Here is a 16,405-nt window from a genome sequence, read left to right as displayed (position 1 = left end):
TTGTCAACATGCTGATTTAGTCCAAAGTTGTCAAGGACACAGCACAGTTCTAAGGGAGCCATAAACTCATAGGCTCCTAAGTTAAGTAAAACAAAGTTCATTGCAAGACAGTATTGTAATGTATCTTCATTAAATGTTATAATACTATTACAAAACAAAATTTTGTTAACAGTTCCCCACTTATTATAAAATTTAATGAAACATACATGTAACACATCTAAGCAAAAAGGTAAATATGAGTAAATATATTTCATTCAAGCAGAATATATATATCAAGTACAGTCAACATTACAGTCAAGTGTACTGGTGCACTACGTCTTTGTACATTTTCAGAGGGGACAGTCTTTTCCATAGTCAGAGAACAGGAATTTAGATCTTCTTGATGGTCAACAAGTCCCTTTTTGGCATCCTGACGCAAAGTGTCCTTCATATCACAGTCACTGGGAAATGGTTAGGTATCCAAGAATGTTACCATAACCTATCCAGATTGTTCCGCAGTGTCCAATTCGTCCTTATTGAAGCATGTCAACTTCGTCTTCTTCTTGCATCTGAAAACAGAATGAAAAGGTGGAGCAGTATCACGTTTTTCAAAACAAATGCTCATCATTCTGCCAGGGTTGTTTATTCCAAAAACAGTAAACAGCTTTTAACATATCATCCCATCAAATATTGCTTGCTCTAGATGTCACAATTAACGCATAGCAATGTACATTTTGGATAGGATTGATTTAATTCTTGAGTTCCCATGTTCATACACAGGCTCATTTACGCACACACATTTTCCTTCAGGCAGACCCTCCCATTTTTTCACCTCAGGGACTTCAGGGACTTCAAGCCTTACACACACACATTCCTTCAGGCAGGAAAAACTCTCCCTCTTCCAAATCTGAAATGGTGTTATACTTTGTTATTTCAAATAACAAAAGTTAACTCAGCTTGGTTAAGTATAGGTATCTTTACAGTTAACCAGTTTTTAACAAAACAAAATTTTGTTAACAATAACAACTTTTTGTGCAAAAAGAAATACGATAGGGTAAGTCCTCCGACATATAAGATGATATACCCGAAAGCTTGTTTTGTAATTGATCATAACTCAGGCTGTGTTACACTTAGATGCACAAAATTAGATACAAAAAAGCCTCTTGACGCCCCGCCCCAAAATCAACAGGAAGTCTTTCATTTTGAAATATTCGCCAAAAAAACAGGAAGTTGTTCCTAACTCCACCATACTCCGTCTCATCTTCTCCAAATGTTTTATGGTTAATGAGACCCAAGGCCTGAGGAAGCCCACACACTGATATTCATATAAAGTGAGAGCGCCACCTGCTGGGCAAAGTAAATATTAATAATATATCAAATCAACCTCAAAGCAGCTCAGGGAGATCTAGAGACAATGATAACACGGGAAGCTGGTTCTATCGGCTTTTAATTATTCTTGTAGATCTATTAATTTATTTATTGCCAACTTTCAATCCTGCAGGATTTGAAGAGAGTGCTGTCCTTCCCACCATACCCAGGGGACTACCTGCATCCAGTGGTGTATGCCTGCACAGCAGTCATGCTTCTCTGTTTACTCATCTCCATCATGACCTATATTGTCCACCAAAGGTAAGAAGATTCATTAATGGTTAGTTTAACATTTCCCGAGTCTGTCTTTATACGATACTCAGATGCCTTAATGCATTTGAAAGAGCTATTGGTCACTTAAGGCCTTAGTCTGCTTCAACATATTTCTTAGATTGTCTTACAGTAACTGAAACCCTCTTTCCAATGGTGGAATCATCAGGGATGGCATCTATATGCTAAGCAAAGCTAAGCTAAAATAGCGCTATTGGTACAATCAATGAGTCAACATGTTATTAACGCCTAAATAAATGATGGGGGGGGGGGGGTGTCAGCTGTGATCTGGACCATGGAGAGAAGTCAAAAAGCTAATAACATCGACGATTACTACACATGAGCTTCTGCCTCTAATTTGGTGCAAACTTTTAGAAATAATGACCCACTCATGAGTAGGCCTACGCCTGCACGCCCTACCAGCTTCATGGAGGTTATGTTCACAGTTTCAGATTGAAATCTTCTCTAAAAAGCATAAACCGTTTACAGATTAACTCCATTGAAAATATAATTTTTTCGACTCCCATTGAACTATTAAAAACATTATGCACACACTGGCTAAAGAAGAAGCCGTCAATAAAATACCAATACACAGCACAATTAATAGTTCACTATATTTTTAATTAGTTTGACTTTTACTTGTAATGAACTTTGGAATGATTGCCATTGATATTAATAGACATTCTGTCACAACTTCAGTGTTTTTGGAAACTATTTTTTTACAGATTTTTTTCAGTTGATTGGTGGCTCATATCCCATTGCTACAGGTTCACTAAAGCTGCTGCACAGTATACTTCACATTTGTCATAAATATCCCGCTACAGCGCAGACTTTGAAATTGATTAGTGTATTGGTAATTATCACAGATAATAACCATGTATTTTTCATGACTGGACGGGAAGTCAGTCCGAGTGGGGGGTGCTGAGAGAGAGTCTATATATTGACGTCATAATAAATGCTGCGCAACATCCATTGTTTACGGAGACGAGATGACGGGTGACGTCACATTCAGGGCTCCGCTCTGATTAACTCTCTACTGGTGTGTAAAAAAAACAACTCCGCCAACTAGCCACTGTTATTCACAAACGTTAGCAAGTAAACAATGTGGAAATTAGAGTCAACTCGGCTGATACTGTGCTGAATTTGTCACACTATACAAGCCGACAAGCTGTTGCGGTCCGGGATTATACACAGCGTTCAAGGATTCAGGAGGTTAAATTGTAAAGGTTTACAAAGGAAAGTGACAGAAAAATAAAGACTTAATTTTCATCCAGAGTTACGAGATTTTTTTTTAACACCAACATGCTTATGTAAAATCAGCATAGTAGGCCTACCATATTCAGCTATGGACAGATCACATAAGGAATGCAGGTTTATTTCTAATCAAACGGCTTTATTGATGTCCACCAGAGCTGCCAAGTCTCACTCTTTGGCCGTGAGACACACGCAAATCAACCAGTTCACACTCTCACACGCCACACCTCAAATTTCTCACGCGGAGAAATTAATCCCCAAAATAACATTTGTTTTGCGGGACTTTTATTTTAAATTTCTTATTTTGAAAAGCTAACAGACATGAGTGCCGTGACTTCCTCTTTCTGAACGCACGTTAACGTTATGTTTGATGTGCACTTTGCATTCGAAGCGGGAGGCGAGCATGGACATATAAAGGAGGCGAGACCCCTACTCGAACCTTCTCTTCCGAGGTGTGTGTTGATAGCGTGCCAAGTTACCGCTGATAAGAATTGTGCCCCCGCCGGCCGGTGAGTGCGCATGCATCAAACATATTAACCCTTCAATCTCACTCAAGTAAATTCAGAAGATCTTTGGATCGTTTTGTATATTGTTTTTGGTAATTTAGTTTGAAAATTAGGTTTGCAAAGTAACAAATGGCTCATCTGCCAATAAAAATGCTTTTATTCTTCTGTGTAATGAACTGTAGCCTATGTATTGCACATTTATAGCACTTTTCATAACACAAATCAAGGTAGCCTAAGAGGAGGGACCAAGTAACCCAGATGTTTTATTTTAGCTTAGTAGTTTGCATTGATGTTGAACTGTTCCCTAATTTTTTTCTTCTTTGAATAAAGCCTAATGCTGCTAGTAAAATACCACCAGCCACTCAACCCTCAATAGACATGATATAGAATAATTACCTTTATTACAGTTTAACCAAATGTTTTAACAATAGGCTGCAGGAGATATTTGAAAGCACTACACATGCATTGTAGGCTATTCAATTAAATTTGTGTCAGCGAAACCGTGAATGTTCTCTTTTACTCTTTTACATAAAAATTAATGCAGAAAAGGCACACATTGCTTCATATAAATTCACCAGAATGCAGGAAATTAAGTGTTTAATACTCAAAATGTTCTGGGGGGACCCCCACTTATAATATGTCCACACCCAATGTTTAATTAAAACCTGTCCTACGACTTTGCAATTCATGAATTTGTTTATTTTAATAAGATTTTTGATGCTTCATCACATTTTCCAATTGTCTTTTATTTCTGATTTATTATGAACAATATGTAAACTTGCAGGACACTAGCAAAAATGATTGGGTGGGAAAGAGGACACGGTTTTGGGTCCCTCGGCCAAAAAATCTCACTCCAAACTTTTGGTGAAACTTGGCAGCCCTGATGTCCACAAAGTAAAACAGACTGTCTTTTTTAAATGTGTTTAGGATGCAACAAACATGCGAGTAAATAAACTGTAGCCTATGACTATGTAACCAATAAACAGAATTTACTCGGGTTGTGATAGAAGTTTACTATCATCCAGATTTTATTCAACAATTGCTGGACTGAAGTGCATCTTATTTTGTCCTGATGGAAACCAGGAAAACCATGAAACAGTTTACTTTAAATCACATAGAAATGCAATTATATTTTGGTAAACCCTCAATTAGAATAAGAAAATAAAATACAAAAATAAAATATATTTCCCCTTTTTAGGAAGTTAACCAAATACTTATATGTCTAAACAACCTGTTATTCAGTACAACAATACCTGACGGAATGTTACTCGTCCTCTTTAATTAAATCTCTCTTACTCAGTCCATGAAAACAAAATGAATACCGAACGGTCTTCTATCTCTCAGTCCATGGAATAAACAAAAGAAAATACCGAGCGGTCTTCTTATCCAAAAAATAGAACAAATCTTGAAGTGTCCTTATATTGTCTTTAGCAACAAGAAAAGAAAAGTAACAAAATAAAGTAAAGTGCTGGCCAGCAATAATATTATAGAGCTCTATATGTGTGTGATGGTTTAGTAGTTTTGCCTGCAATCCTCGGGGATATTCAGAAGATGGCGACGGCTCCTCACGAGCTCACGAGCCACTGGAAAAGCACTCAGGAAACAGCGGCAGCGTTTCATCAATGTTCATTCACTCGGCGGAGTTCCTTACTAACGGTCTTCTTATGGGTAAACTTCGCCGATGGCTTCCGGCTTATTATCAAAAGCAAACCGAGTATTTCGTACGGTAAATATTACACTTAAAAATACTTTTAACAAGTTTAAACTCCGAAAATAAACAGCAGGAGAATCACAGCTTGACCACACATTGCTTGCATGCATTGAAGAGGAGAACTACCCGCGAAACTTCGTCTCCAAGGTAACAATAACACACACCGTAAAACAGCAGTCGTAAAACTGCCGCAACATAAAGTGGTCGTAACCCTTAAAGAGACACACACCAAAAACAGTGATATTACAGAAAAGCATTAGCTGACTGAAAATATATCTGGGTTACATCCTCCCCCACTTAAAATGTGACGTCCCCGTCACTACCTACGGCTAGAGACTGAACTAACCCTGCAATTTGCTGCTGCAAGGACAATAAGAAACCATAAAACAGTGTCTGCTGTGTAGGGGGACTTAAGGTGTGATGTTTACAATGGGCTTTGCGACCAACTTGGTAGTCACTAAGATAAGCTGGTGGTACCCTTGTTCTCTGAGGCCTAGCCTGGGACGGGCCTGGACTAATTACAGTCTCAGTGTGTGACAAATCATGCTGATCTGACATGTATTCAGGGGCATTAGGATTTAAGGGATTTTGAGACTGAGAGGTACTCTGTTCAGGGGTTTCAAGGCTCATGTTCTGCGTTTCCAAGTCTTGATCCACTTCCATTGAAGACAGATCATCCTCAATATCTCCCTCATCAGTCACCTCAGGAACTTGAGACGGGCTTGCCTGCACATCAGTACTCACAGGATCTGCTTCTAAGGTTGCAGGTAAGAACCCACAGGGAAGAAGCATATCTCGATGCAAAACCCGCTCTCTGCCCTCACCATTATCGGGCCTGACAACATACACCGGGATACTCTCATCCGGCTGTTTGGCAACAACGTAAACAGTGGATTCCCATTTGTCAGAGATTTTGTGCTTCTTTCTGAGACTCAGATTCCTCACAAGGACTCGATCCCCTACCTCTAAAGGCAAGGCAGTCACCTTAGCATCCCAGCGCCTTTTGTTCAACAACTGACGTTTTTCAGCATTTCTTGACGCTAGCTCATATGCGTGTCTGAGTCTTTTCTTTAGGTCTCGCACATATTGTGTGTGCGTTTTGGGATTGTGACCCTGAGGGCTGATGCCAAAACAGAGGTCAATGGGGAGACGCGGCTCTCTGCCAAACATGAGTAGGAAAGGGGCTTCGCCAGTCACATCATTCCGTGTACAATTATATGCGTGTACAAGGGGCTTGACATATTTCCTCCACTCCTCCTTCTTTTTGTCCTCCAGCGTTCCCAAGAGGTCGAGCAGAGTCCTGTTGAATCGTTCTACCGGATTCCCTCTCGGGTGGTAGGGCGTTGTGCGCGACTTGGCAATTCCAGCATGCTTACAAAGTTCTGCTACAACTTCTGACTCAAAACAGGCTCCTTGATCACTATGCAGCCTGCGGGGAAAACCATAGTGACAAATGAAGTTTTCCCATAACACTGTGGCAACAGTCTTGGCTGTCTGGTCTCTAGTTGTATATGCCTGTGCATATTTTGTAAAGTGATCAGTTATGACCAGTATGTTTCTAGTGTCTCTTGAGTCAGGTTCAATTGTCAGAAAATCCATACAGACTAGCTCCAGGGGACCACTGACTTTGATGTTGACTAGTTTGGATGCCTTTTGCACCCTAGATTTTCGTCTGACACATCTTTCACAGCTTTTACACTTTGTCTCAATGTATTTTGCCATCTTCGGCCAGTAGAACCTTGCTCTGGCTAGTTCCAAAGTTCTCTCGATACCCATATGGCCTGTCTCATCATGAATACCTTGGAAGGCTCTTTCTCTGTGACTACTGGGTATGACAAGTTGATGAAACGCTTCACCTCTTTGATTGAGAACTTTGCGGCACAACACTCCGTTCTTCAAGAGTAGCTTTGATTTCTCTCGTAAGAGTTGAGCTACCTCTGGCTCCACAGTCGTCTTATCAAATACCTCAGTGTCAAGCTCATCTTCCAATATACGAATAACTTGTGCCAAAGCTGCGTCTTCCCTCTGCAACTGATGCCAGTCCTCCATAGACATTTCTGGCAGAGCTGACTGTCCTGGCCCAAGGACTGGATCTTCCAGATCATCAGGGACCGCACTTTCATCACACAAGAGAGTTTCCACTGCAGGTATCACACTGTCCGGATCCTGATTGTCTTGTGAAACTGCATGAACATTGACACCATGGCGCATACAAAGAGTGCTCACTGTCTCCCCATCCAAAACTTGGAACTCCTCAGGTGATAGGCTAGCTCGATCTAGCATACCTGAAATTCTCTGGTCCATCTCTCGAGACTCTTCATCGTCTTCGGATGGTTCATGAGGTCTCCTCGAGAGCCCATCAGCATCGATATTCAGCACACCAGATTTGTAATGGATGTCAAAGTTGAACAGTGATAGAGAAGCAAGCCATCTGTGGCTCGCGGCATCTAACTTTGCACTTGTCAGCACGTATGTCAGAGGATTGTTATCCGTTAGCACTTTGAAATTAGCCCCGTACAAATAGTCATGAAACTTTTCACTGACCGCCCATTTAAGGGCGAGAAATTCTAACTTATGCACGGGGTAGTTTTTCTCACTTTTAGAGAGACCACGACTGGCGTACGCTACCACTCGGGTTTGGCCATCTTGGACCTGATACAGGGCTGCACCTAAACCGGTCATACTGGCGTCAGTGTGGAGCACATATGGGAGCTGCCAATTGGAAAATGCAAGCACCGGGGCAGATGTTAATTTCTCAATGATGAGCTCAAATGCTGCTTGGCAATCAGGGGTCCATAATGCACCAAGTGGATGTGACTGTTTTCGTGGCCAGTGATTAGGGCCTTTGTGCCTGGGCGCTAGATCTCCTTTCAACAAATCATTTAGAGGCCTAACAACCCTAGCATACTCTCTCACAAATCTTCGGTAATACCCAGTGAAACCTAAAAATGACCGAAGCTCTTTGGCTGTTTGAGGCCGGGGCCATTCTTTTACAGCAGCAACTTTGTCAGGATCGGGTTGGATTCCCTCAGCAGATATCACATGTCCTAGGTATTTCACAGAGGTCTGGAAGAATTTGCATTTGGAAGGGGACAGTTTGAGGCCAAAATCAGAGACGCGTTTGAGAACCTTCATTAGTCTCTCCTCATGTTCCTCCAAAGAGCTGGAGAATATTATGAGATCGTCAAGGAAAGCAACAACCTCTTGGAGGTTGATACCTTGCATCACCTTCTCCATGGTTCGCTGGAAGGTTGCTGGAGAGTTGGTCAGGCCTTGGGGCATTCTCCGAAATTGCCATGTTCCAAAGGGTGTTGTGAATGCTGTCTTTGGCCGATCAGAGGGTTCAACCTCCAGCTGATAGTATCCACTCTTTAGATCAAGAACAGTGAACCATTTTGAGCCTGACAGCAGGGAGAATGTCTCCTCTATACGAGGTAATGGGTAGGCATCTTTTTTAGTCAAGTTGTTCAGTCTGCGGTAATCCACCACCATTCGCAGATCTCCGTTCTTTTTCCGGACAAGGACAATTGGAGAGGCGTAGGGGCTATGTGATTCCTCTATGATGCCTATAGCCAAAAGGTCTTGGAGATGCCTTTTTAAGTCATTGAAGTCGGCAGGTGAGACACGTCGAGTTCGCTCTTTGAATGGTACATGAGGGTCAAGCTCTATGCGATGAGTGACTCCAGCAATGTTGCCAACATCTAGATCATGTCTAGAAAACGCATCTGACACTTCTTTGTTTATTCTAGCCTGTATGTGCTCCCTTAGTTCTGGTGCTATGGGGCTGTCGCTGAAATCAGGATAGAAGATTTCAGCTGCTGAATTGATCTTTTCATTTTGTGACACCGACAGAGTATGTGTCTGCAGAAGGGCAACATCTGACTGTTTGTTCGGGTCAGAGTGTGAAACGGGCACTGCCCAGTCAATGGGAGAGCACTCAGCAATGACTGTTTTTGGGTATAAGGTGATGTCACGCTGAGAAATATTTTTGACAGCAAGCTTAAATTTATTGTGGGATTGAGGCTTTACATCCACTATCTGGTCATAGACGATCAGACCTCCTGGCGTAGGTATTTCCTCCGTACCACCCACAAGAGCTTGGAACTCACCTTCACCGGGTTTATTGTGGCAGATGCCCTTTAAAGTACAAAGCTCGCCGCGCTTCAAGCGTATGGGTACTTTGCTGCTGAGCCTAACACGCAGAACTTTGGCGTCTTTTGTTTGGGAGTCAGTCCGGTTATCACACTCTGCATAAGCCATTAGCCAGCTGGCCTGGATAGGAAGGGTTTCTGGGAACTTAGTTCCGCCTTGCTTAATGCAGTCTTGGATCATTGGACGCAAGGCATTAGTACCTACAAGCAGAGAATGCTTGTCATTGTATGACTGATCTGGGCTTACTAAAGCTAGGATGTGAAAACATTGGTCTGTGCCACATTTATCTTTAGGGAACTGCACATCCACTTCAACATAGCCCAAATATGGAACCTTTTGTCCCGCTGCACCTTCAATGTTTAGGGCATCTTTAATAGAGAATAACTGTCTGTGGGAAAGGTAACGGGAATAAAATGACTGGGATATGATTGTTACTTGGGACCCTGTGTCAATTATGCAATTGCATTGGACTCCATCTAACCATGCTTCACTATCACAAGGCTCTCCAACAAGTCCTGCTGGAATCTGAATAGTCGCTGATGCATTTGGGGGTTCATGCATGCACTGGCTCAAAACAGGGGAACTAGTTTGACACTGAGCTCCTGCTTGTCCCACAGCAGGAGCCCTTAACTGTTTAAAGACATATTTGGCTGGGGGCTTGTCTGCTGGTAGCTTAGTGGACGTTGGGTTTGTCTAGTTTGGTGTCTCTCACAAAGTTTCTTCTGCACAAGCACCGCATTAGTTTGGTTTGTGCATTGCGGCATCATATGTGACTCTTCTCCACAGTTGTAACAAAACCTGCCTGCTTTAGTGAGATTCTCTGTGGGCACGGCTTGGAGTGGTGGAGCTGTGTTGCTGCTTTTTGCTTTCTGTGAGAACTTTCGTCCTGCTCTATCATATCTGGGGGGATTGGCATGTTGAGTAGTGACACTTTGCTTTAGTTCAGCCTCTAACAGTCTGATTCTCTCCTCAAGCTGCTCCCTAGTGTTAGCATCGCACACCGCTAGGACTTTGTTGCTAGGGGGCTCAGGCTCATCAGTAGTTAGGTGTGTCTTAGTATGAACTTTGGTTGTGCTCCCAGCAGTATGTCGCTTTTTCCTCATTTCCTTTAGCTGACTTTCTTTCTCATAATTTCTTATTTTGAACAGCAACTCTGAGAAAGTGGGCGTGCTCTGGGAGGGGTCATTGAGTTGTTCTTTTAGGTGCAATGTGGTTATCATACTGTCTTCCCAGCAGCCTCTTAGGAACTGCTTTAATAGTTGAGAATCACCATTTTGTTTAGCTACACCTTTATTTTCAACTACTTCCTGTAACAGAGTTTGGAGTCGACGCAAGTAGTCGGATGCTTTCTCCCCACTGTCCTGATGGGTCTCTAAGAAGTGAATATACAGCTCCTCACCTCCTGTAACGTTACCATAAGCCTGGTCTAGTTCATGGAGATAGTCACTTGGTGGGGCTTGGGCTCCAATAGAGAAAGCCACATTTAAAGCAGGGGTATGAAGGCTATCAAGAAGCATACGGCGCTGCTGTGCCTCTGACAGGCTGGAGTCATTTAGTACCTGCTTAGCTCTAAGCCGCCACACTTTGTAATCCACCTCTGTAGAAGGTTTAGGAGAATTTCCAGAGAATGGACGCAGTTCTCTTGCAGGTGGAATGAACACCAGGGAGTCGTGTTTTACAATATGTTCCACGATTACTCTCTGAACATCTGCAGGGAGGGGGTCAACAAGCAGAGTGTCATTAGGGGCCTGTCTTGGACTGGATGCATAGCTATCAGCACTGAAGACAACCGGTCTTGGGTTAGGGGTAGACTGTGCTTTAAATGCCGGGGCTTTAAGAGCAGATGCTGGGGTAGAAGTTACTGGGCCCTTGTCACTATCCCCTTTTCCAGAAATATGATTCACTGCTACTTGATTCAAAGTAATGGGGCTCATGTTGTATGTTAGAGCTAACTCATTTACCTGCTCTCTGAAATTGACTGTCATGTCATCAATAGCACGAGCAAGAGGCACTACATCATCTGTGGGTGGCTCACTGACTGACTTAGGTGGACAGTATTCATCTATCTGCATAACCTCCCAATATGAGTCATCAACTGGATGCTCACGGTCTAGAAGCATTGGAGTTAAAGACTCGCTAAACTGACACAGAATGGTATTGGGAAGGCTGTCAATGTGATGCACTCCAACAACATCATCTAGTAATGCAAAAACCCTTTTTACATCTTCCAGTTTAACCTTAGCTGGGACACCCTTAAAGGGAAAATTCGCCGATTTTCAACCTTAACTCATCTACCATAATATCCTTTGGGTTGCATTATATCCCCGTGTATTTTTTCAACATCGTCCGTTTCGCGGGGGCCGAGCTTCAAAAATCCATTCACCGGTGACGTTTCTGTGACGTTTCCGTGTCAAGGAAGAGCTCGTGCAGACTACAGACTCTTGGAGCCGAGCTCACCAACCCCCCTCCCTGTGAATCCAGGGGGCGGGCTCTAAAAGCACGTGCGAACCAAAACAAACCGTCTGTCCATGCCCATGGTCCGTGACAGTTTACTTGTATCATTTCCTGCATTGAAAATTGCATCTTTTCACACGGGCACAGACGATATGGATGAGGATACTTTAAAAAGTGTGTTGGCTGACTGGAATGAACCAGCAGGGTATTTAGTTGGGCCAGAGAAGCCTACACTGCTGAAGAAATTCAGCGAGGAAATACAGTATGCAGAGAGGCCGAGGCTGCAGCTGTTTCAGCCTTGGTTAGGGTTAGCCTTGTAAGACAATACAACTGGACCACCATTAGAAACCGAGAGACATTTTCAATATCCCAAAAATAATTTGGAAAAGACAACAAATACCAGCAAGACCGGGAGGGCAGATGATCGAGTGAGTAACATTATTTTTTTCTAGCATGTTGTAACGTTATCTTTGTCACATTGTGTTGTCTGAGCCATTGCACTGATGTTGCACTTAGCATGTCTATAGCACTTTTCAGAAGAACCCTTTACAACAGGTCAAATAAAATGACCAGTCTTTTGTTCTTACATTGGCTGCTATTGTTACATTATAGCTTTGTGGAGAGTAACCACTTGTTTTGTGTTTTAATTCCTTTAGACATAATCGACTTGTCACACGTCGGTTCTTGATTGAGTGGGTGCTCCAAAGGGGAGAGACTTGGCAAGGGGACCGCATCGTCTTACCTGATTGTGTCATACAGCGCATCAGAGCCAAATATCCATCTCCAAATGGTCACTACAGGCGACAGGCTGAAGAAGACGCTACGTAGAAGCTACGGATGAGCTATGATCAAATATTTTGACCTGTAAATACTGCTGCTAACTATGGACACTGATTGAGATTTAATCATGTGAAAATGTGTCAATTCTCCTTGACTGTATTTACAAATAAAAATAATTTTGTATAAACATGATTGTTTTTTGTCATTGCATAGGTAACCATTTTAATACATAGGTTTGACTTATCAACTAAAAGTGAAATAGTTTCAGAGAATCAAACACTTTATAAGGCATAGATAGAGTTTAATATAACAAGCAAGTAAAACGATGTGCATTATTCTACACACAACTGTAAAGTATGTACATATACAAATGTAAAAAAGAAAAATAACATTTTCAAAAGCTTTGAGTTTCCAGTGTGTTGGGAAAAACAATTGTAGCATAATGCTTCCTTCGTCAAGTTGCTGTTGAAATATTGAGTGATGTTTAGCAGCAGCTTCTTCTGTAGTTGGTTTTGGACATGTTGTGAGGGAGGGCAGGCTGAGGGAGCTGTAGTGATGATGACAGCACTTTGCAGGCAGCAGTCTCTTCTTCATGTGATGACGAGTTCTACGAGGGATGCTCTGAAGTGGTGCGTGTGTGCGGGATGTAAACAGTCTTCACAACAGAGTGCGTGGTCCTCGGACAATACACCATCTTCCTTTGGACCTCACCTGAAATGACAAATTATGATTGTATCACAAGGCCAGCCCAGCACTGAAGAGATGACAAAAGAAAAATCAATGTGTTATACTGTAAAGATAATGTTGCTGTTGCAATAAATATATAAAACAGACAAACCACTATGTAACCATAGATAGGTCAGTCAGTTAGTGCACTAACACAATAGTAGTCTTTTGTCTAAGAAGACATCATGTTTATATTAGCAGCCAAGCATACTGTATGCCAGGGTGTGGCTATGCATTTGCATTAGGAAGAGCCAAGACGACACAAGACTAGGGACATCAGTGCTAATCACCCAGCCATCACCATCAGCATAGCAATTGTTTATGGTTTTGGAAAGCTGATCATTTTAACGACATCGCTAATAACCATGCACATGGAAAACAAACACACAGTCACACACAAACAGTCTTGCAAATGCAACTAAATCTTCCTCAAGGATACACAGAGGGGCCTACTGCCCCCCTCACGAGTTCACTTCTAACTGTAGCTTAGCGGCTAAGGTAACTTGGCTACAGCTACAACCGGTAGACTAATTCCTCCTTGCCCCATCTATCAGCCTTACACCGGGACACAATATTCAACAGCGGTGTGGGCAGCACAGTTATTAATGTAGGGGAAACACTGATACTAACTACAGTAGGCTACTATGCAATTTAGCTCACGTTAGCTTACCTTTATTCGGATTCTTTTTCCCGGGGCTGGGGCTATGCATCACGCCGGTGAATAGGCAACAGGTAGGGCCTAGTATCTTCAGCTTACGCTTACTCCTGCTTCTTTTCTGTTTCCTAAAGTTGGCGCATCTAGGCACATTATAGGACGGCATGTTTTCTTTGTGGTAGTAGTCCAACAGTGAAATAATACGAAGCGCGCTATTACTGTACTGCTTACACGGGTCAGGTCCGTGCTGTGTTTGTCACCATGGTAACGCGAGCAGCTCGGAATCTGGGCAGGCTGGCTGCAGAGCGTACCCCCCCGCGCAATGCATCCTGGGGCCTGTAGGAACTGTAAAAACGGCTACGTCAGCCCCGCGTCATCAGTTTAAATCCGAAATCATTGTGCTCTCTGCCAATTCGGATCAATTTTTGGGGGGCTTTTTTCAATAGACTACTAATATACTCGGCCCTGATATACCATTCACATGAAAATGGGCGAATTTTCCCTTTAAGCATAACGGTGCGCTCTGGGTCAAAACCATACATGTCACAAAACTCCATTTTGTTTTCTCAATTAACCCAACCTTACAATTTTCAGATGATTATACTTTAAAGAGTTTTTATATTTAAGTTCAAGTAGACGCACTTCAGTCCCTGTTCGGGCGCCAATTTTCGTCTGTAACCAATAAACAGAATTTACTCGGGTTGTGATAGAAGTTTACTATCATCCAGATTTTATTCAACAATTGCTGGACTGAAGTGCATCTTATTTTGTCCTGATGGAAACCAGGAAAACCATGAAACAGTTTACTTTAAATCACATAGAAATGCAATTATATTTTGGTAAACCCTCAATTAGAATAAGAAAATAAAATACAAAAATAAAATATATTTCCCCTTTTTAGGAAGTTAACCAAATACTTATATGTCTAAACAACCTGTTATTCAGTACAACAATACCTGACGGAATGTTACTCGTCCTCTTTAATTAAATCTCTCTTACTCAGTCCATGAAAACAAAATGAATACCGAACGGTCTTCTATCTCTCAGTCCATGGAATAAACAAAAGAAAATACCGAGCGGTCTTCTTATCCAAAAAATAGAACAAATCTTGAAGTGTCCTTATATTGTCTTTAGCAACAAGAAAAGAAAAGTAACAAAATAAAGTAAAGTGCTGGCCAGCAATAATATTATAGAGCTCTATATGTGTGTGATGGTTTAGTAGTTTTGCCTGCAATCCTCGGGGATATTCAGAAGATGGCGACGGCTCCTCACGAGCTCACGAGCCACTGGAAAAGCACTCAGGAAACAGCGGCAGCGTTTCATCAATGTTCATTCACTCGGCGGAGTTCCTTACTAACGGTCTTCTTATGGGTAAACTTCGCCGATGGCTTCCGGCTTATTATCAAAAGCAAACCGAGTATTTCGTACGGTAAATATTACACTTAAAAATACTTTTAACAAGTTTAAACTCCGAAAATAAACAGCAGGAGAATCACAGCTTGACCACACATTGCTTGCATGCATTGAAGAGGAGAACTACCCGCGAAACTTCGTCTCCAAGGTAACAATAACACACACCGTAAAACAGCAGTCGTAAAACTGCCGCAACATAAAGTGGTCGTAACCCTTAAAGAGACACACACCAAAAACAGTGATATTACAGAAAAGCATTAGCTGACTGAAAATATATCTGGGTTACAACTACTTAACGAACAGTTACACATTTTCCAAAGCAATGCATGCATGACATGAAACAGAATGATTGCCATTTCGCTATAGAAATAACTAACTATGGGACAATCAGCGATACGTGAGTTTCACAGTACAATAACAATGAGACAATAGTTATAACACACTCTTAATGACAAGGCAGCATGTGCTATCTACTGGCCGCTCAAACACGGCACATAGCCTATTAGACAACAATAACAATGTCAACAATAGACCGAGTGATCATGCTAATGAGCTGACAGGTGATATAAGCTAACCAGCTAAACTTTAACATCTCAAACCCACGGAGTCAGCCTTCACGCACTAAATAACTCAACAGTAGCCTATATAATTTGCAAGCACACATAACAGATACTCACAAATATGACACTGACCAAAGTGAGCCTGCACGGCGGCAGGGAACATAAAACAAAATCACGTTTTACCTTATGCTGACGGTAAAACACCGAAGGTGGTCTTGCGCTCAGGGGTGGTGGAAATAAACTCCCTCATGAGAGCACGAGTGTCCAGTGTGTCCAGAATGTCCTGGTGCATGTGCAGTAAGGCCAGGTGTGTAAGTCTCCTCTGCGAGACCGTGTTGCGCAGCCAGGTTTTCAGGCGGCGGAGCGCAGAGAACGATCGCTCTGATGAGGCGACGGAGATGGGCATGCAAAGAACCAGCTGGAGGAGATTTTCCACGTCCTTGAAAAGTCCTCTTGTTTGGCTTTGCAAGCCGGAAAAGTACATCCCAAGTTTGTGAACTGTCCCAAAATCCTCCTTCTGCTTTGTGAGGTCCCCCAGCATCCTCAATTGCATGTGGAGACCAGGCACATCTATATT

The 16,405-nt window shown here is 42.3% G+C and overlaps 1 protein-coding gene across 1 annotated transcript in view; it reads left to right on the top strand.

The window, feature by feature from the left end:
* Positions 1–1,486: 1,486 nt before the first annotated feature.
* adgra1a (adhesion G protein-coupled receptor A1a) overlaps positions 1,487–16,405 on the top strand; it is a gene marked incomplete at its 3' end in the record, with an annotated part of 96,120 nt that continues 81,201 nt past the window's right edge. The window contains exon 1 of the mRNA XM_080048825.1: positions 1,487–1,608. Within this exon, the coding sequence (XP_079904951.1) occupies positions 1,559–1,608 (50 nt within the window). The 5' untranslated portion in view covers positions 1,487–1,558. The remainder of the gene's footprint in view (positions 1,609–16,405) is intronic.

The sequence above is a fragment of the Ammodytes marinus genome (genome assembly GCF_949987685.1).
Source record: "Ammodytes marinus genome assembly, chromosome: 20".
In the NCBI taxonomy this organism is placed as follows: Eukaryota; Metazoa; Chordata; class Actinopteri; order Uranoscopiformes; family Ammodytidae; genus Ammodytes; species Ammodytes marinus.
The sequence above is the reverse complement of the archived record's forward strand: the minus strand, read 5'-3'. Positions and strand labels throughout refer to the sequence as shown.